This window comes from Eptatretus burgeri, chromosome 2 (assembly GCF_056783735.1).
Source record: "Eptatretus burgeri isolate ZD-2024b chromosome 2, Ebu_testis_v1, whole genome shotgun sequence".
In the NCBI taxonomy this organism is placed as follows: domain Eukaryota; kingdom Metazoa; phylum Chordata; class Myxini; order Myxiniformes; family Myxinidae; genus Eptatretus; species Eptatretus burgeri.
This window is the reverse complement of record NC_140962.1, coordinates 101,770,932-101,793,842: the sequence shown is the minus strand read 5'-3', so window position 1 is coordinate 101,793,842 and position 22,911 is coordinate 101,770,932. Positions and strand designations below refer to the sequence as shown.

Below are 22,911 nucleotides of genomic sequence, written 5' to 3'. Positions count from 1 at the left end.
CAACCCATTCAAGATTGTGCAGCCGATTTCTGCGCCGTTACACTTTCGTGCTGAAGTTAAGATTGCATTACGCAATGTATACACAACAATTTTGAGCATGTATACCACCTTCCCTTTCCTTGAAATGCAAGAAACGTCATCAGATCATTGGTAGCTGCCATTTTAGTTGAAATTGAGTTGTACAACTTTCTGTACATGGTCATTCTGAGTGCTACATAACACAAAACTCAGTTGCGTAATAATGTTGAACGTCCCTCAAGTGATTTCACCGTTTTCTTCTCATCGATTCTGGATAATCATGGAAACCACGGATGTGGGAAGAGATGGGTGAAAACTTAAAAGCCCTTTGGTTTGTTTCTGCTGAGCATCAATGAGTTGATGAGGCCGAGTGGCCAAGAGGGAGAACGCCGTTTTACCTCGGTAGTCAGCACTGATTAACCGGCATACAAGGCTGAGCTCAGCAATCTTCCTCAGCCGTGCCAGCGAGGTCGTCCAACTCGTGGGTTAAGCAGCTTTGGGCGAGGCTTCATTGATTGTCGTAAACACGATGAGCAAATGAATGAGAAGGGAAATGGCAAGTGAGGAATTTTTCCAAGTGGCATTGAAGCATCACACGATACCTTGAACAGTGACGTAATTGATCTTTGTCAGCAGGAAAAATGCAAATGCACCTGAAATCGATACTTTTCTTTGATGGATTCCTGGTCACATGCACAATAAATTTCTCAACCTCGTCAGTCACTTGGCCCCATTAGAACACGGTTTAAACGAGCCTTTGGTGTCTTGACATTGCTCATCGGTGCAAGGTAAAGGTAAATGTGGTAATTTGTTCAATGTAATGTTTGACATGAAATGTTCAGCCAGTGTTGTTTTAAATGCCAGGTGGTTGTTTGCTTAGCGACTCTAGTTTTTATTTTACTTTTCCATTATTTCCCCTGTTCCTGATGGTTGTATTGTGCTCAGTCAGAAGTTGTATTGTGCTCACAATAATCATTAGGTAACTTTGTTCTTTTTTTTTTTTCCTCTCCTCGTCATCATTGTTTCTTTTTTCTTTTTTTTTTTTTTCTACTTCGCTAATGCCTTATTTTCTCATCATCTCTAATGTCATCTTGCTTTTTTTTTTCTGCCATTGAACTTGTCTGCACTGGGGTTTCCTCTTGTAACCTGTTTTTATCTCACCAGTGGCAGTTTGTGGAGCAGCCCACATCTCCACCTGCCATCAGCCCCCTAACATTGTATAACCTGTCTCCTAGTAGCTCTATGCCCACACCTTCTTTGGATTCTACCGCAGCTACCTTGATATACTCTTACATTGCACCAACTCAAGCTGAAAGCAAATGGCCAACCTCCTCTTTGGTTCCATCCAGCATCAATTCGGCAGCATCTTTCACCATTCCTCTACCAAGTGCCTCTTTGACCATCTTGTTTGATTCAGCTCACCCCAACTCACAATTTTCCAGTGCTTCACTCTCACCCGTTTCAAACACACCCTCTTTACCTAGTTATACACCTGCGCATCCCATTCTCTTCACGGCATCCCTCCCCCTCACGGCATCCCTTCCCCTCGTGGCATCCCTCACCTCTGCAGCATCCCTATCCGCTGCGGCATCCCTATCCCCCACGGAATCCCTATCCCCCGCGGCATCCCTATCCCCCGCAGCATCCTTATCCCCCGCGGCATCCCTATCCCCCGCGGCATCCCTATCCCCCGCAGCATCTCTCTCCCCCACGGCATCCCTCCCCTCACGGCATCCCTTCCCCTCACAGCATCCCTCCCCCTTACGGCATCCCTTCCCCTCACGGCATCCCTCACCTCCGTGGCATCCCTTCCCCTCGCGGCATCCCTCACCTCCACAGCATCCCTCACCTCCGCGGCATCCCTATCCCCCGCGGCATCCCTCACCTCCGTGGCATCCCTCTCCCCCACGGCATCCCTCTCCCCCACGGCATTCCTCTCCCCCGCGGCATCCCTCTCCCCCGCGGCATCCCTCTCCCCCGCCGCATCCCTCTCCCCCGCGGCATCCCTCTCCTCCGCGGCATCCCTCTACCCCATGGCATCCCATCCCCTGGCGTCATCTCCCTTCCACCTATTGTCTGCCTTGCCCATCATGCCAAACTCTATTTCTTCACTACCTCTTTATCCATCAGCATCCATTTATCCACTGCATTTTCTTGAATCTTTGCAACCCTCTGCCATGCTTTTCCCTTTGCCACCTCTTCATTCTGCCCCTGGTCTAACTTCCCGGCCTGCACAGCCTGGCCGGCTCACCAGCATGTCTCTCAGATCAGGCCGTCTGAAAGTGAGTACTCTATCTCAAAACATTGCCACCCCGACCTGCCCGAGTTCACCATGGATTCTAACCATTGCCACGCTCTAACAACTCGAGAACTTACCATACCCACTCCAAAGCCCTCTGCATCTTCTCCCTCATTTTTGCTTTCTCCCGACCATCAAATCAGATTCATCGTCAGGTCAACGTGAAGTTCAATTCACTGTCACGGCCTTTCCTACATCATAAAATCTTGCTCCTTGTCTTGCTGCCCCATTTCCTTTCCTTTGCTTTCCTGCCTGCTATCCCAACTTTCCATCCTCACCTTTTGATCTGCTTTGCAATTCCAACTGACATCTAACTATCAAGTAATTTGGTCACTTGACCTGCAGTAGTTGTAGTACTAACAAAAGGATTAAATAATTGTCGTGATTCATAAAAGTTTGTCTTACCATGAGTATGGTCACACATGGTCTTTTTTTTCATGAATATCTGCTTTAATAAGCATCCAAACTTGGACAGCACTGAAAAATATTTTTAAAGGACTTGCTTGGTATGAAAGACCCCTTTTGCATGAAGAAATAAAGGAAACCCTCCTTCGCATATCTTCCCATGCTTTTACAAGTCTCGAAAGCCCTGTTCCTCACTTGAGGTATTTTAAACTTCTATAACTAAATATATCGATGTTTCTCGAAGTTTCGAAGTTGTGTTCGTTTCCCGCAGTCTTCTTACCCCAACCATGTATGGATCCCCAAGGCTGTATCCCACGCATGTCTAATCCATCGAGGCTCTTGTCCAAATTTGAGCAAATCCCAAGGATGGAATCCCAAGCATGTATATTTGAAGTGTTCTCATCCGTTAACACATTTTTAATTTTGCGTTCGAATGCATGCATTCATGCGTGGATTCTTCACGTTGTAAAGCATTTGTTTGAGTGTGATGTTTGTAAGGTTTGTTATCCCTCTCCTCTCCTCTCCTCTCCTCTCCTCTCCTCTCCTCTCCTCTCCTCTCCTCTCCTCTCCTCTCCTCTCCTCTCCTCTCCTCTCCTCTCCTCTCCTCTCCTCTCCTCTCCTCTCCTCTTCTCTTCTCTTCTCTTCTCTTCTCTCTCTCTCTCTCTCCTTGGCCACCACCCTAACTTTGCCACCCTAACTCCGTAGGCAAAATTAACAATGCCTTACAATCCTGCTTACGTCATCTAAATGTTCTTCTAAATTTTATTGTGTTTGGCCAAGTCAAAAGTAAACCTTTGTCAAAGATTCACAAAGCCAGATGAGGTCACAACAATCAGCTGAGCTGTGCTTCATGTCCAACTGTCACAGGGGTATTGGTTGTCCACATTTTTTTTTCTCTTAATCACTGGATTGGTGTTTTTCTATGGCCTTCCCATCCTATGAAATGCCATCCTTCCCATCACCCGTCCTTCACTGGTGTATCTGCTAGCTTCGAAAAAACCAGCCATTCCAATACCGTGTACAGGCTATACTGAGCACGTCCTAAAAGCTTACATGTCAACACAATTATTTGGAAAAGGGTTACCTTACACTGTACACTGTACACATTATGTAAGAACATGCTGCATAACACAAAGTGATTTTTAGCTCTCACGTACCTGCCTGGCCCTTGGAACTCGTGCAGGGTGTGGACTTGAGAGCACAACTTCGTATGCGTGGACTTTAAAGCTGTCTTAGCCAGATTTGCCTTCCTTATTTGAGGACATTCCATACAGCTGCGGTGTAAAATAATGGGACGGAACAATGTGACGTTAAAGGAACAACTGTAATGTAAAAGTAGTGAAATGTTTATTATCAATGAGATGTTCAGGGAATGTCAAAGCAGAGCAACACACACAGCCAGAAACTGCATGAGCCAATTACGACAAAGGTGCAGGAATTGTGTAACACACATGATGAATAGACGTACTCAAGGTGGACCCAGGAAATTTCCAACAGATTACAATGCGATCAAAAAGAGGTCTGAACACTAAGGAATCATCTATTTAATATACTAACGGGCACTCTCAACCTCTGGGCGAGAGCATACCTTGTCGGCCCACTGAACACGAATGGCCACTTAATGTTCGGGCAGTCGAACAAACGTAAAATTGTCACTGATAGCACTGCGATCAATATCGTAATCACCAGGATGAGTCACTTGGTGAGGAAAGGGTGCGATAGACGCCGCAACATAATCACCAATATTTGTAATCACTGCTGTGAGAGGTGAAGGTAACATGAGGTGAGGAAAGCATGTGATTTGCCGCATCACCGAGATGGACCATTGTCTGCTGATGTGGATAGACGCGAATAACGATGGCGGGGAAAAAATGGTCACACCCATTTGGCTAGTGCTGCTACCAATGGACAAGTGAATCCTGCTGACATAAGTACAATCACCCAACCTTTACTTATTATTGTATCTACTGGGAACGGGGCTGACTCGGAAAGTTATAAATGACAAACTGAAGAGAACAAAGGATGAGAGGTGAGAGAAAGCAAGGTACGTACATCATTATGGGAGGAGACGAGAGTGAAGGAAAAATGTTTGCAAGCAGATAGATTTAAGAGAAGAGAAGTGAAGAGAAGAGGTGTTTATGGAGCAATGGAAAAACCAAGAAATTGGGGGAGGATCAAAAATTATACTATTTGCATGCAAGTCGCTGATACTCGAGGTCCCCCACCTTTTGGGTGGTATGAGGAATCGATGTTCCTGAAAGCTAAATCTTTAACGGATTTTTAAATATCTCGTACACACCCAGGCAAAAATAACGTTCTTTTCCTGCAGTAATTCTCTGCAGACTACTGTAGTATATGAGATTACAACTCTCATATACTATAGTTCTCACTGTAGCATTTTTGCATGGGCAAGGCAAGTCACTGAGATGGTTGTCATGGAAACATAATTCAGCCAATCACAGCCGTGATCTAATCATGTTGGGATAACGTCATGAGGAATAGATATCTGCAAGATGAAAGCTACCTGTAACTGTTGAACGGTTTTTGAAATATCGCATGCACAAAATTACATGGACGGGTGATCGGTCGGTCAGACGGAGCTCATTTTAATGGCCCCGTCTCCGAACTTGGCGGAGGGCGGGAGACAATCAAGAGTTGGCCCATAATCGGAAAGCGAATGTTATTTAATCAAATGCGGCCAATTGTATAGGAAACGATGAAGAAACTAATTCAGAAAAGCTATAAATTGGGTAAGCTAATGTTAAATCTATCACTAACTAGCAGGGCAAACTTCATCACTTAACCGCAACCTTAATCTCCACCTATAATTGTAAATCTAACTTAACCTTATCAGGGCCTATCAATGGTGTGAATGAGGAATTGAACAACAGCACAGTTTTATATATATATATATATATATATATATATATATATATATATATATATATATATATATATATATATATATATATATATATATATATATGCCTGGTGTTGGCTTAATGGTTTGGGTGGTGGGCTTTGGGTTTGAGGATCCTGAGTTCAAATCCCCCTTGGCTGTTGAATTAATACCAGGTGGGGTTGACTGCCTGTCATCCTTCTGAGGTCGGCAAAATAAGTACCAGCTTGCTGGTAATCTGTGTCGGAGTGGTGACCCGTCCAGGATTGTGTCCAATAGCCAAGGAGACTGCTTAGGCAGCACCAACACTTTGCACATAGTATGGTCCCAATGGATGGATGGACAACATGTGTCATGCAAATGCAGTACAGGGCTGTGTGCAATTAATAATGCAGGACTAATACTTCTGTTATTTCGCCATTGGGCTTCAACAGTTGGGTGACACTGGCTGCATTCAACAATCAAAGCTTTCACAGATGGTTGCACAGCTACACCAATCGCACCACATTCATGAAGTACAATCGATGATGACGATGCACGGATGATGAAGGCGACGCTTTGACTTGCGAACAGTTCATTTCTATAGAGCCCAATATTAAACAAAATCTCCACCAAGCATTACCACTCCATGCTTGCGACTCAGGTATTGATTCCCATTGAAAAGAGTGAACACCTGTGAGATGCCACGGACAACCACCTTCCTTAAAAAAAAAAAAAACTTATGGCTGTAAAATAGGTAATAACTAGTGTTCTATCATGTGGAATTTGCTCCAAATTTCTGCTGCTTTAGATTTTGAGCAGACGCCATATTGCTAAAGTCGAGAATAATGGAATGTGCAGAAAGCTCTCGGGCAAATCTAGGTCAATGGACAAGGAAGTAAGTTTGGTACAAGAACCGGATCCGCAATGAAAATGACTTGTGCCATCAATATTCACCATCACATCTTTATTTCCATCTCCTTTAAGGACATGAATGTGTTATTATTTATTTATTTATTCCACGTGATATACTTGTTTTTTTTCCATTTGACTTGTTCAATTTTGTCCTGTTACTTTTTTATCATCGTGATGATTTCTTGGAAGCTCTGAGCAGAGACAATTAAAGTCACATAAGTGAATATGATCTCGTCTCCAACCAGTCCATCGGCATAATTTTAGGAGGTAAATAAATCTTGCTTTTTTTTTCTTTATTATTATTATTATTATTATTATTATTATTATTATTATTATTACTGAATTGCATTTATATTTTTTATTGCAGTCAGGAGTTTCTGGATGCTCCAAGGGGAACCCAAATGAAGAGTAAATTTTCCCAAATTAAGGGTGGTGGGTTTTGATTGCTATCTCTCGAAATGATATTATTTGGCAAACCTAAAAAGGACAGTGTCGACCTGAAGTTAAATACAAGGGTGGTCTCTGAAACAGTGGCATTCAACCCACGGATGGTGGTCGAAATAACACCCTGTTCTGATTGATGAGGGTTGAATATAACTCCTCCCATCCTCCTTTCCTTTCTCTCTCCAATTACCTGGCCTACACCCTCCAATCTCTCCTATCCTCTCTTGTCTTCTTTTTTTAATCAATACATCACCCCTCTCGTCCATACTTTATTTAAAAGAAATCAAATAAGTGAATGAGTGGTCAAAAAAGGTACCACCCCCCCCCCCCCTGCCCTTGCACTCATTCATGAGAAATATTTTGAACGTTGTGATCAATATTAAGCACGCTCAATGAGAAGTGTGCTTTAATGTTGAAAAGAAAACTAAAGTTGTAAAATCGAATTACGACTCTTTCTCATCATGTAAGATTCATCAGTCCTCTTCACATCTGATGTTTAGTCTTATTTTATGTTGTTGAAGTCTCTTGTTCAATTGCTTTGCTTTATTTATTTATTTATTTAATATTTACCCACACCATAGGAGAGGGTATTGCATTTGTGTCTGTCTGTTTGTTTTTTTGTCCACACAGAACTTAAGTGTTTTTCTCCACAACTGCTTGTCAGATTGAGACGACATTTTCACCTCGTGTAGAATGTTTTATTTATAATTATGACATCATAGGTCACGTGGTGTGGTGGCCATGTTGGAAAAACTGAAAAACTTTGGACCTCTCCATCTGAAACCGCACCAGGGAAAAAATTGAAACTTCGCCCGTAGCAAGTACTCATGGGAATAAGTATGATTTTTTTTTATGATGTCATAGGTGCCTTCGTTATGACGTCATAATTGCATATGCTACATCTGATCAGTATGAAAAAAATTTGAGGGTCATCTAGGGATAAAAATGGTCCACAGAAAGAAAAGAAAAAAATGATGTCATCGGTCACATGATTTGGCAGCCATATTGTTTAAAAAAATTTTTTTTTTTAACTCTTCAAAAATCTTCTCTGAAGTGGCTGAACAGATCAAGGCAAAACTTTGCAAGTATGACTGTCTATCCATGAGGAACAAAAGGTTCACACATGACATCATAGGTCACATGATTTGGCAGCCATATTGGATTTACCCTAAAACATATAAAACGCTTCTCCAGAACAGCTGGACAGATCGAGGGGAAACTTCACACAAATGTTCCCCAAGCCAAAGGTGTACAAGTTTGTTAAGGAATAATGAATAGGTCAGATGGTTTGGCAGCCATAGTGGATTGAAGAAAAAGATTAAATAATGTTTTCTCTGGAACCGCTTAATCAATCGACATGAAACTTCACAATTATGATGTAGTAGGGATGGGGAATATATGTTTCAAAATTTCAACTTGATTGGACACATGGTCTGGCAGCCAGGATTATTAAATTTTTTGATCCGGGTTATTTTTGATTTTTTTTGTTTTGTTGAAATAACGCTCACTTGGCTGTGCCTGGATTGGTTCGAGGGTAGAGGAGTCGCAGCTGAAATGTGAATCCTATCCATGTTCCTCCTGATGACCATCTTTTCTTTTTGCTTGTTTGGGTTCCTTCTGATTACTCCAATGCATGACTGCACCTATTTGGTCTTCCATTTGATTTGAATTTAATTTATTTTAATCCCATTCTAAATTCAATTGAATAATCATGAAAAACCTCATGGATCAGGGTCAGGTGTCCAATTAAAGCAGGACATATTGGTACCCGGTCATCACTGCCAACAGTTATAAAGTGGCAGTTCTAATTATGTCTCATTAATACCGTAAAACACCAGTACACAAACCTTCATGAAATAGACACACACAAAAGTCCTGGAGAGGGTCTGCAATCTCTGATTGCTCTTTTTCTTGCTTGTTTGTGTATGCTTGTTTTTAATTTTGAATTGAAAGTGAAGCCTTAAATTTCTGAGCCTCTCAATCGGATTGTTGTAGAAATTTGCTTCCAACCTTGATATGTACTGCAAAGAGAATGGAAAGTAATGATGCATCACACAAACTCTCACGCTTGTTACAGCGCGTGCGCTGTATACAATTGCACCGAGTTTGAAATGTCCCCACCGGCGTCTACCACGTCTCCGGTGTCCCCCCGTCCCCCCCCCCCACGTGCCTCAAGACAGCCAATGACGGCCGTCCGGTAGATGCAGTGCGTAACCTCAACGGAAATGGCGACAATTGACGGAAATACCTGAGTATTTCAATGGAAATTTGTGAAACTAATGTGTTATATATGTGAAAACCATTTAAATTATTGCTTGATGGAAAAAAACGAAGAAACGCGCCCCTCTCATGTACAATCGAACGAAAGACGTCATTTCCGCCCACCGTGGCATTTCGCGCCGAAAGACGTCATTTCCGCCCACCATCGCATTTCGCACTGATCGCCAAATGCTGAAAGCTAAGTTCTTCTTATGCTATCATTCTTTTGCGGCCCCCTGCCACGCTGTATCGAACGATTTCATTCCTTCTGTTATATATATATAAAGGTGCTTTTCACAATAATAACAAGATTTTTACATTTCAAATATTAAGTACGCTTTTTAATTGTTTTTCAACTTAAAAAGCATAAATTGCATATTTTAACATTAGTGTACTCATTTGCTTCACCACACGCGCTGTATTGAAAGATATTGCTACACTTGTTTGTAGCATTTTTGCCATGCAGAAATAACAGTTGTAAGAGTGTGGTACCAACCTCTTCCCGGAGTGCTTTTCACGCAGTTTCAGGCCTGCCTGCAGCTGTATTCTTTGCTGTATTGCAACTTTGGGAAAGCTTCATTTAAAAAAAAAAATTATTTGTCTTTAAGTGAAAGTTTGTTTCAGCTTCTGTAGATGAGCTATTGTGGATTTTGCACACAACATAGATTACATTTTGTTTTCAGAATCCTTCTACTTCAAATGGTTTGAAAGGTCCCACAGCTTGTCCTTACATCATTAGATTTGCCAAGGCCTATGTCATTCCAGCAGGGATCAGCACAAAGGTCACTGTGATTGCTAAGAATCTCAATTTACTCTCCAAGGTAAGCCATTGATAAAGAATAACGTATTATGCTTTACCATGCAATTCCCGACAATTTACATTGCAACTTTATTTTGCGGCCCACTTTGCCAGATTGCTAAATCCTTTTTGGTTTTTTTTGGTATATTATCACTGTTTTGGTATCTTATCCATCTGTACCTTAAACATTCTGCCTTCTTTCCTCAACCTCCAATGTCACATGTCAATCTGTGGACAGCCAGAGTACCAGTGTGAGTTTGATTCTGCAGTTGGTGGAGATCAACCAACAATTCAGCTGGACGACGTGCTGCATGAGTCTAACCTCACCAACATTACCTGTAATGCACTAAAGGTGAGGTTTATCGAGCTTGCATCATTGTGTTTGAAATTGACCAAAGATTATTTCGACCATGATGGTTTATTTTTATCTACTTAGGTGATGGTAATAATTTGTGTCACACGTTATCTTCATCCAGTAACCATAAAATGTCACTTTAATGTGGCCAAAATAATCCGAACTGACATCAGAAATGCTGTTCCTGGTTTGTGAGAAGTATAAGCAAATATATAGAACAATGCATTCTCTCAGTTGATTGATTGATTGATTGCTTTCTTTCTTTTTTGTCTGGGTGTGTGTCTGTCTGTCTGTCTGCCTTAATACTAGTGATGTAGGACTCGAGTCCATTTTGGGGGGGACTCAGACTCGAAATGCCAAGGACTCGGACTCAGCCCGATTCGGGCTCGAGTTTGGCACAATTTAGTGTCCAGTAGAAATAAAAAAGTGAAAACGTCATTTGGACCATCCTTTCCATATAGTACTCTAAACTTTTAACATATCTTAGTGAATTAGCAAGAGATGTGAAAATATCTTCTAAGTTCATTTTCTAAACGAAGAAGGGCAATGGGTAGAGCGCATACTACCGCCTCGCAATGCCTGATCCACAAGAACATATCAGGCCCAATACATTTTTTGAAATATGCTATAAATCGTTTTTTGGCCTTATCTCTTAATGGTGAAGAATCGCTTTAAAAAATTCTAGTAGTTGTAATTGTAACATTTGTTGATTATAAACACCAAAAATGATGTTTTGGGGTTTTTTTCGATAAAATACAACATAATTTCTCTTTTATTCCTCATTAAACTTTCATTTTTAATGCAACATTTCACCTCCAGACATGTAGTTGACATGTGCATTTATGATCTATATGTCAAAATCATCTGTAGCCAAACATTTAAATATGTTTAATTGAATTGATTCATTGATTTAAAAAAAGGCCGAACAAGGCCTTGTACTTTATCAAGGCGTTGGGTGTCGAACTCTTACCATTTTAAATTGTTATCGTTATTCATTATTGGGTAGGTTTTTGAGCAAACTTCAGCAAGAGGGCCATGATATGGAATAAAATCTTGATGTAAATAACAAGTTACCCTGTTCATCGGTTTTGACATTTTACTGTCTTCATTTATCATGATACATAAGCACAAGTAAATTTACTATTTTAGCCACTTTACAATGCTTTCAGCATCGGACTTGGACCTGCTTGAATCAGACTGACCTGCTGGACTCAGACCCACTGGACCGGCTGGACTCGGACCCGCTGGACTCGGACCTGATGGAATTCTGGACTCGGACTCGCTGGACTCAGACCCGCTGGACTCTGACCTGATGGAATGCTGGACTCGGACTCGCTGCACTCGGACCTGCTGGACTGGCTGGACTCTGTCCCGCTGGACTCGGACCTGCTGGACTGACGGACTCGGACTCAGACCAGGTGTACTCAACTACAACACTGCTTGATGGAGCTCAAGTTTGAGAATTCATGGTGGATGTTATTTTTATTTACCAGAAAAGAACATGTGACTACGAACAGGTTAATTGCCACTTTACAATGCTTTCAGTATGATTGGCATGTTTTGGTGTGACGTGTAATACCTGCTCCCACAGAAAGCAATATTATGTCATAAATATTTATAGAGAGAATTAGCATCCTCCCCCAACTTGAACACCTGAGACTATGAATTATATTACCTCCGAAAACCATCCCGTGCACACCACGAGTACAACCAGCAGTTTTCAACTCGTTCCGTCTATTGGTTCAGGAGTGCATCGAAGTAAAACAACCCACCAACCACATGCACACAACCTTTGCTAGTAAAATACCACACACACGAGCACAACCTACCACATACTTACATACACACATTCATGCACAACCTACTCCCCCACACACCCTCTCCCCCCCACCCCACACACACACACACACACACACACACACACACACACACACACACACACACACACACACACACACACACACACACACACACACACACACACACACACACACACACACGCAGTCTACCACTACATGCCGAAGAGCCAAAGTAATGGACAAATCAACCGAGGGGTTTGTCATTGGAAGCTCTTGGTATGGTATCAAACACAAACATTGGTGACAGTGCAGCGGGGGCAGGCAGTGGTGGAGGTGCACCAGGTGCAGGCAGTGGTGACGGTGCAGCAGGGCCAGGCAGTGATGGAGGTGCACCGGGTGCAGGCAGTGGTGGAGGTGCACCGGGTACAGGCAGTGGTGACGGTGCAGCAGGGCCAGGCAGTGGTGGAGGTGTACCGGGTGCAGGCAGTGGTGGAGGTGCACCGGGTGCAGGCAGTGGGAGGATGTCTTGCTGGGAGGATGCAAGTAGTGGGGTACATCAGAGATCAGTACTCGGACCATGACTATTCATTATTTACATCATCAATTTGGATAATGGGGTGAAGAGTAGGCTTTCGAAATTTGCAGATGACACAAAGCTTGGAGGTGAGGTGGATAGCAGAAGGGGTGGTGATCAGATTCAGGAAAGTATTGATATTTGCATAGATTGGGAAAAAGACTGGCAGATGGAGTTTAACCTGAGCAAGTGTAAGGTGTTGGGGATGGGAAAGAATAATGAAAATAGAGATTACAGGATGCAAGGGGTAATTTTGGAGCGTGTCACACAGGAGAAGGATCTGGGGGTGGTTATAGATACGGGAGGTAAGCAGGCAGCACAGTGCTCGGCAGCTATAGGTAAAGCAAATAGGGTTTTCGGCTGTATTCAGAGGGGGATCATTTATAAATCAAGAGGTGGTGTTAACATTGTACAGGAATTTAGTGAGGGCCACATCGAGAATATTGTGTGCGGTTTTGGTCACCACAACTCAGGAAGGACATAGATGTCATCGAGAGGGTTCAGCGCAGGGTTACTAGATTGATTCGGGGTCGAGCTAAACTCAGCTCTGAGGAGCAGCTGAAGGAGACAGGGCTTCATACACAAGAAAGGAGGCGGTTACGAAGAGATATGATGGAGATGTTTAAGATAATGAAAGGTATTGATAAAATAAGTGCAAATGAATTATTCAACAGAGTAGACAGTGATATAACCAGGGGCCATAGCCTGAGAGTAAAGAAGAGGAGAGTTAAGACGGTAGCAAGGAAGGGGACTTTTATTCAGAGAGTAGTTAATGCATGGAATGGTCTCCCTGGAAAGATTGTGACAGCAGAAAGAGTAGATAAGTTTTTTTAATTAGAATTAGATAGGTACCTGGAAGTTATGGAGATAGAGGGGTATGGGGATGTTGACAGGACTTTTTATGTAGCTTGAGCATTGATGGGTGATTGTGTACGGAGTGATGTTGGTGGAGGTCTCGTTAAGGGATGTTGTGTGGTTGATGTTGTGTGTTTTTATCCAAGCCCATGCCCCCTCCCCTGAGGGTAAGAAAACAAAATATACAAAAACTTTAAAATTAAAATAAAAAATACGTAAATGCATGAATGCAAAAACCCACAAAAACACTTTTATTAATAATAATAATAATAATAATAATAAATTTTGTATTTTCTTCTTTGGATCTCGTGTTGAGAAATGAGTGTGGTGTTGATGTCGCGCAGGCATGATGGGCTGAACGATCTCCACCTGTGTCTGATTTCCTTGTGTTTCCTTGTATTTTGCTTGTGCACACCAGTGCGATAATATCGAGCTGAACATTTCCCACTCTTCACTTTACTTCCTATTCATGAGCCTGCAACTTTTATCCCTCGTTTGGATACTTTTGCCTTCTTTCTTGTGGGCAGTTTAAGATTTATTTATTTTTTCCCATGAATTATGAAATTAGTTTCAGCTTTTTCTCCCGAATAATCTTCAGCAAACTGTGCAGTTGTATGCACATTTGGTGTGCATTTACTTGCCAAGTTTCAATCTGCTATGCAATATAATTTATCACCAAGTTTAATTATTTTGCACATTGTCACAGGTGGCTTAATTAAACTGTGATTTTTATGTTTGTGGTATTTTGTTCAGTCTGGCTCACCCATGAACTCTTAAAGATTTATATAACCATTACACCCCTGCCTCGTGTGCAGTTTGACTACAAGGCGAAGGCCATGAAATTGTTGATTCCTCTGACCCTGCGATGGAAAAAGGATCCTTACGCCATCGTCGACAACCCGAATGGGGTGAATGGTAAGTGTGCAGTGCCACGTTATCTTCACTCCAAAGGGAAATCTTAATAAGGATTATGAAGTTCCTTTAATCTGTCAAATTGTTTCATTCAAAATGTAATCGAGTCGTACATTGTTTGGAAAAGTTCCAAAACCGCATGGCAGTGCTCAGAAATGTTGATGTAACACTGATGAGCATATGTATGATGAGATATATAGTGAATGCTTTTTGAAGCAGGAAATAAATGTTGGATCTACATACTTTAAAAGTGTGTGTGTGTGTGTGTGTGTGTGTGTGTGTGCGTGCGTGCGTGCGTGCGTGCGTGCGTGCGCGCGCATGCGTGTGTGATATATATATATATATATATATATATTCTAGTTTTTTCCTTTTATATCTGCATTCCATTGAGTAAGGTGACTGCCTTTAATAAGACCTCTCGTACCTCGAGCTGCTTTTTCTCCGAGCAAATTTTAAAAAGGGGAGAAATAAAATGTAATTCGTCTTTGTGCTCAGTAACAGTGTACAAGTGCTCGGTGGGTCGAGAAGACTGCAGTCTGTGCCAAACAGCCGATGCAGAACTGGAATGTACCTGGTGTGCAAAAGACCACCGGTGTGTCTTCAAAACGAATTGTACTTCCAAGGAAGAGCCCAGCAAATGCCCTGCACCCCGAATTGTTCAAGTGAGTTGTCTTTCATCAAGTTATTGTACTGGAGGCCTCTCATTTTTCTGCAGATGTTTCAATGTAATTTAACAACCTACAACACGTTACTTTTTCAAAAAGGAAGTCATCTTCTCTGACCACTTCTTACTCAACACCATCCCCCATGCCCTTTTTTTATTCTTTGCTCATTCATATCGCTTCTCAACACATTTTCCATTATCTCTCTCCTCTTCCCCATCTTAAATGTTACTTTGAGCTATCCAGCAAAGCCCATCAAAGATGATGATGTGTACTGGGGAGGGTGGGAGGGTGTGGGGGGAGGCATAGAAAATTATTTCCCTTTCTAAACGAAGTCAAATGTTCTTTTACAAAAAAAAAATGAAACGAAGAACTATATGATTGAACGAGCGAATGTAGATAACGCAGCGATGAGTGATGCTTCTGAAACTCTAACATCCAAATACACTGCCAAACTTTGGAAGGGATACTTTCAAGATTAGGAAGTTGTGCATCCACTGTGTTGAAGCACTTTAAAGCTTTGAACATCTTCCAATTCAAGAAGAGCTATGAAGAGGAAAAACTATGGAAGAACTGTCAAGCCTACCAGAGGAATTGAAAAATGGGAAGGCTACAGGTTTTGAATTTTACTCCATCACAAATTCTTGAACATGGGGGCATCGCTCTCAAGGGGCAACTATTAAATTTTCTTTCAGCAATGTTGGGAGATGGAAGAAAATCCACAGGAATTTAAAGATGCCATTATTATCACCAGTCCATCGACAAAAACAAAGGTGAACTTGCCGAATGTGGAAATCTTCAGGGGTATCTCTCTCTTGTCTATAGCTGGGAAAGTCTTGGCAAAAATTTAATCCTGAAGCACCTACATATCATTGCAAATAACATTCTTGCAGAAAGCCAATGTGGTTTCAGAGCCAAATAGATCAACCATTGATATGATATTTACACTGCACCAACTGCAAGAAAAAGTGTCTGAACATCAGTCTCGATGATGCCTTTGTTCACTTTACAAAGTATTTGATTCAGTAGCTTGAGAAATCTTGTGGAAGCTGCTCGGATGCCCCTGGCAAGCTGGTGAAGAGGATAAGTTCCCATGAGTACCTGAAAGCATTTATTTCTGTTGGTGGTGAGAGAAGTTGAAACGGGTGTGTCTTCGCTCCAGTGCTACTTCCAGTATTCTTCATTGCAGTGTTAAGATCAGGAAATGATGACCGCTCATGTGGTATTTACATTATAACGTGAACAGATGGTGGTCCTTTTAACTTTTGAAGACTGAAGGCAAACACAAAAGTCTGTGTAGTTTGTATAAAGGAACTTCTCTTTGCCAATGATGCTGCCCTTATTGCCTTCACTTTGGATTGCATGCAAATAACTCTCTTTTAATATAGCTACCACAATGTTTGGCCTTACCATCGACATAAAGAAAACAGAATTTCTAGACTCTGCACCGCTTAACACAACCACATACCAACCCCCCCCCCCCCATTGTTTGTATAAATGGTGAACCTTTAAAAACTGTGCACAGATTCATCTACTTGGGAAGCAGTGGAACAGACGCATCTACAGAAATGGAGATAAACCATTGCATCCAAGTTATCTGTTGCTTTTGTTCGTTCAGAAAATAGTCTGGTCACTTCACAACGCACAACGAGAAGGGCACTCGGTGAAGCGCGTACCTCGACCACGCAATGCCTGATCCAATAGAACATATTAATATTTATTTTATATCATATTAATACTTACCAATAAATTATTATTGGAACATATTAATATTTACCAATAAATTATTTAAATATCATGCTATATATTGTTTTTAGTCCCGTCTCTCAATGGTGACGAATCACTTTAATTATTAAATAATTCTCGTATCCAGATTCGGATCTTCACCCAAATCGAATCAATTAGTCCTTGTCACACACCCAACCTGTCCACCAAATTTTGTCTGAATCCATCTGCAACTTTTTGACGTCTTGCTCACAGACAGATGGACAAACAGACAGGGGTGAAAACATAACCTCCGTCTGCCTTTGGTGGTGGAGGTGATTAAGTGTCCTACCTGGTGAAAACTATCAGAGAGATGTTGTCTTTGCAAACCTGCTCTCTTCTAATGTGACTTACACTTTACACAGAAGGCACATGTATAGATTCAGTAGTATACAATCATGACACTTGAAGATCTTTAACACCTCGAGTGTTAGGATTGGTGACCAATGATGAAGTTCTAAAATGTGCGAACATGCCCAGTGTTGAAGCAATTCTCATTTCTTCGCAGCGATGCAGGGAAGGCCACATTATCAGATTGGACAACAATACATACCTCAAAATTACTTTGTATTGCAAACTTAAAGAAAGTACTCAGCATGTTGAGAGGGTGGGGCGGGATGTAAGAATGTTTTAAAACTCAATCTTAAAGCGTTAGAAATCAGTATTGATAATTGGGAAAAACTTGTTCAAGACCGATCAATCGACGTAGAAAAGCACCTTAAAACTGACATGAAGACCATGGAAGCAAATAAAGAACGACGGTACATGACCAAAATGACAGAAGGACAAAATACATCAACTCCACCTGTCTGCAGCTTTCACTGCTGAAGTCGGTGCAGAAGAACTTTCTGGGCCCATGTGGTGCCGAGTTTGGCAAAAGCACCAGAATGTTTCCCATCAGACCTTGTCAACCTCAACCGACAGCCGACGATCACGCTTATGCTGATGAGGAATATAGTGGGCTCCATGACCTTTGTGTTGAGCCAAGTGCTTGGTGTTGCAAAATACACCATGAGATGTAAAAATTGGAGAAACAGCTGAATGTGCCTGAAGCATGGCATTTCCATCAATCCGGTGGTGGCTCCTGATATAGTTGAGCAAATTTTTGGTGAAACCAGTTCCTGTCAGGAATCAACCAAAAATTTTAGCGGAGGACTTGCTTGCATTCATTTATTGTGATTAGAATTAAGCTTTTTGTGGAAAAAAAAAGTTATTTTTTTATTGTGGAAGTCTCTCTATCGAGTGCAGCCTGTGGCTGCTGGTTGCATCATTGGTTGGGACGCGGCTATGCCGCTGATGCAGTGTCCCCCTTACCAGTACACTGGTGCTCATTTTGCCGACCTCGGAAGGATGACAGGCTGAGTCAACCTCCTGGTGTGTTAATTCAGCGGCCCAACGGGGCTTGAACTCAGGAACCTAGGATCCCAAGCCGCCATCCGAACCACTAAGCCAACACCAGGCTATTGTGGAAGTACAGTGTATGTATGACTGGTAGGATAGCCTTAGGTTATGTGCCCTTGCCTTTGAGCTGTCTAGCCTGTGTTTGAATCTCGGCCGAGCTGTCATCCGCAGTTTCTCACAGTGAGATTCATCAACATGTGTGCCGTCCCTCGGATGGACGTTCAACTGGACATTCCATCTTCCCGGATTATTTAGCGGGCATTAAGGATCCCATGGTGTCCTTCATAAAGAGTAAACGAGTTATGGCCCGCACCGTGAACAAATTACCAATTCCTGCACACTCGGCGGAGTATCCCACATCTGAGTGACTACGCATCCAGAACTCTAACCCATAGCTGAAGAAACTGTTTCAGCAAAATCGACGCTCTGTATGGAGCATTGTGCATATGAAGTATTATGCAAGATGGTATATGTCTGAGTTGTGCCGTATCTCAACCTCACAGATTTTTCCAAAAAATGGAACACTTGAAGGAGGTTCCAGAGTGACGATAAAAGGCCATGATCTTGGTCAGAAGCATGAAGATATTGAATCGGTAACAGTGGTTAATAAACCCTGTGAGATCGACACCTTACTTTACAGCATCTCATCGAGGTCAGTAATTATCTTGTGTCGGAGTAACTATTATAACCATAACATGAATCAATGAGACTTTGTGAAATGTTAATTACACATGTATTTGCTTTCAATATAATCAGTGTGACCACTCCTTGGCTTTTTTCACAAGATCTTGGCTATTCGTTGTTCACCTTGGCGTCTTGGTTTTCAATAGGTTTTCTTGGCGTATACGTTTTCTGTTATCATCACTTTTCCGAAACCTTGTGAATTCTTGACTTTTTACCCCTCAGCCCGAATTGGCTAAGGGGTATTATCGTCATAGGCGTTGTCCGGGCGTCCGTCCGTCTGTCAACTTTTGGTTTCCGTCGATTTCGAGGAGAACGCCTTGTGCGATTAAATCCATTTTTGCAGGGTGTGTTGGGGTTGAGTAGAGGAAGGATCCTTTTGAAAATGGGCGCGCTGCGATTTTCAATGTGGCCTCCATGGCAGCCATCTTGAAATTGGTTTCCGTCGATTTCGTGGAGAACGCCTTGTGCGATTAAATCCATTTTTGCAGGGTGTGTTGGGGTTGAGTAGAGGAAGGATCCTTTCGAAAATGGACGTGCTGCGATTTTCAATGTGGCCACCATCTTGAAATTGGTTTGCGTCAAGGGGCTGAGGGGTTACACCCGCTTTGCGGTGCTATTTTTTCATTGGCTCACCTTGGCATTTATGAAAACGAGGAGTGGTCACACTGAATATAATGTGCCCAAAACATTTTGTTTTACTAAATTATTTTCTGCCATATTCCTTTGTGGTTTGTTTGTTTTCTTTTGAAACCAGCTACAGCTACATCGTATGCAGGCGAAATGGTGGATTCCACCATTTTTCTATAAATCCAATAATGAATTTAAAATTTTTTTTTAACTTTAGTCCTTCATTTTCTAATGGTAAATAATGACCAATTCAGTGACCCAAAATGCAAATTCTTAAAATTTCAGGTCAATTGGATGAAAATTGATGATTTTCTGTGATGTTGACCTTTGACCAAATTGTTAATTTGTTTTCTCCATATTCTCAAAATAAAGCTTTGTTGAAAGTGATGACAAAAGCTCAAAGAGTAAAAAGGTTGAGAGATAGACAGACAGACAGACAGACAGACAGACAGACAGACAGACAGACAGACACAGAGACTGCAAAACCCTGTCTCCTGCTGCGTGTGGGGGGGGGGGGGCGGGCTAACAAGAACAACAGGTACGTGTGTATTGTTCTTCCTCTCCTCATTTGCTTTCTCCATGAAGTTCAGACGTTTCACTAAGCTCTCCATTATTAATGTTGGAGTAAATTTATTAATGTTGTCGTCTGTCTGCTTTGTTATTTGTGGAATTCTGTGTCTTACCATTTCCTTCTATCTTTCCCACATCTACCACTTTCAAGTAATGCTTTGAGGGTCTTTAGTGGCAAAAATAGAATAAAAACATTGAGAACTTCAGGAAAAAGCACCTTTAAACCAATCGTGATTCATATGCACGCCACCAAACCAAAAACCAACCTGTCCTCCATGTATAGAGCATGTATACTTGAGACCTGAATCTCCCCCCTCACCACTTACACCACATGTACACTTAATAAAGATGACTATATATATATATATATATATATATATATATATATATATATATATATATATATATATATATATATATATATTATCCCATTGTCATTGCAGTGAAAACAGTCGTCTATGCAGTAATTGCCTTTGCCTTGAAATCTGATTTGAAGAGTAGTAATAGGTTTGAAGAGAGCTTGAAACTCCATCACTTGTGACAACCTTTTGTTTAAAGAAAAAAAATTGGTGCAACTGATTAAAGCAGAATTATTATCCATCCATCCATCCATCCATCCATCGAGACCATACTCTGTGCAGAGCGTCGGTGCTGCCAAAGCAGTCTCCTGGGCTATTGGACACAATCCTGGACGGGTCGCCACTCCGACACATGATACTCGAATGGCTCAATCATCCCAGAAAGCTGGTGCTCATTTTGCTGACCTTGGAAGGATGGCAGGCCGAGTCAACCCCACCTGGTATTGATTCAATGAAAAAAGGTGCCAAGGTGCCAAATTTTTTTCTTGTTTTTTTTAATAACCCTTGTGGCAACGATGGGATGAAGCAAAGGCCAACATAAAAGATCGTGTGATCTTTTACATCTTGGGCCACTGAATTGGTTCGCCAATTTGTTTGTTTTTTTTTGTTCGATCAAAAGGTCAAGGTTGCATAAAATCGTCAATTTTCATCCGATTGACTTGAAATTTGAACAGGGTTTACACATTGCATCACTGAAGCCTTTTGCCTTTGAGGTCAAAAGGTCAAGGTCACCTAAAATTGTCAATTTGTTTTAGCTGTTTTCATCATGTTTAGCATCCGGAAAAAGGAGGACGAGTCTGAATACAAAGCGGGTGGAGACAGGCTTTGCATTTTCAGATGCTTTCTAGTAATTAATATTCAAGTTTTTTCTGATGTTATTGTGCTGCATATGATGTATATGTAAGGCTCCTGTATGAGTATAGTATATGTGAGGCTGCTTCATGACGTTTAGCAAATTGTGAAGTGAAGAATTTTTCGTTTGTTTGTTTTAACCGGTGTAACGATGTTAATTTGTTGTTCAGTGGAATGCTTGCGCTGACGGTACTCTGTTTTCTGCATCCCCAGGATCGTGTGCAAACTTTCTTCTGTGACATCGCCGACTCAAGGCAATGTCTCGGTGACCGTCAAAGGACAGGGGGTAGCTTCCTTCGGACCTTTCAATTACATGGTAATTGGCATTTTTATATTTTTCTTCATATTGCTATGTGCATGGAGGGGTTGGGGCTGGGGTTGGGGTGGCAGTCTAAGGTTTTGTATATGTGACCAATTAATTGGTGTGAAATTGGAATTTTTCTCAGGTTTGTTGGGAGAAAAACCTTTTATTGGTGCTCATTGAGTCAATGTCTGTTACTTAGGATGTCATCCATTAGTGAAGATGCCACAGGTTTGTCTCGCAAACATTCCCCTCTCCGACTTGCCGCCCCCCCCCACCCCCACTACCATCCCACTCCATACTCTTCTCACATGTGCATGCTGTTACGTGTCTACCTCGGCGGGCCGCAGCGAGTGCACCAGTAACCTGGAGGACGTCACAGAAAAACATAAAATAAAGACACTGATGTGCCTTTGGTGTTGTTTTTAGGGTGAAACAAACAACAGGAAATGGAAGGGTAATGTTATAAGAAATAGTTAATAATTCCTAATGTCCACCGAAAGTGCAATAATATGAATTAAATGTTACAAAAGATGATTTGCTTTAGAATCTCATCCTCATTATCTCTCTGCTGATGAGTCCACCCTCTGCCATTCCATCTGTCATCCCTCAGACCGGCAAGCAGCAACTTCTTCACTCTCTTTGCATCTGGATAAAATCACAAACTGATCCAACACGCGGAACATGTCTTTCAACCCTGCCAAATCTCACACTCCCACTATGTCTCTCTGAAAGGACCGTTTGGACCCCCCCCCCCAATCTACTTTCTCAACAATCCTCTTGAAGAAGTCCTTTCATTCACGCTTCTGGGTCTCACTATCTGCCATGATCTTTTCTGGGAAAGCCACATTTCCAACCTGGCCTCCAGAGCCAGTCGCCGACTGGAAATTCTCCGTCGTGCAAAGTCCCTTCCTCGGCCCACCTAAAAACCTGACAACATACAAAGCTTTTGTCCGCAGCCTGATGTAGTACCGCTCTCCCCTCTGGGCTGGTGCTCCTGCCTCTCACCTTTCTCGGCTTCACGCTGTGAAAACCAAGGCATTTCGGATCATTGGTATCTCTTGTGATGAGGCTGAGTCTTTGGGTCTCTTACTCTCTCACCGCAGGCAGGTCGGTGGTCTTTCTGTCTTCCACCTTCTCCTCTCCGGTCTCCTCCCCCCCCCCCCCCCGCCCCTTGCT

The 22,911-nt window shown here is 42.1% G+C and overlaps 1 protein-coding gene across 3 annotated transcripts in view; it reads left to right on the top strand.

The window, feature by feature from the left end:
- LOC147032689 (plexin-B1-like) overlaps window positions 1-22,911 on the top strand; it is a 216,961-nt gene that overhangs the window by 128,173 nt on the left and 65,877 nt on the right. For all 3 annotated transcript variants that reach the window (XM_085870498.1, XM_085870497.1, XM_085870499.1), the window contains exons 10-15: window positions 9,902-10,039; window positions 10,256-10,369; window positions 14,416-14,515; window positions 15,008-15,174; window positions 18,843-18,991; window positions 21,645-21,747. In XM_085870498.1, the coding sequence (XP_085726624.1) occupies window positions 9,902-10,039; window positions 10,256-10,369; window positions 14,416-14,515; window positions 15,008-15,174; window positions 18,843-18,991; window positions 21,645-21,747 (771 nt within the window). The remainder of the gene's footprint in view (window positions 1-9,901; window positions 10,040-10,255; window positions 10,370-14,415; window positions 14,516-15,007; window positions 15,175-18,842; window positions 18,992-21,644; window positions 21,748-22,911) is intronic.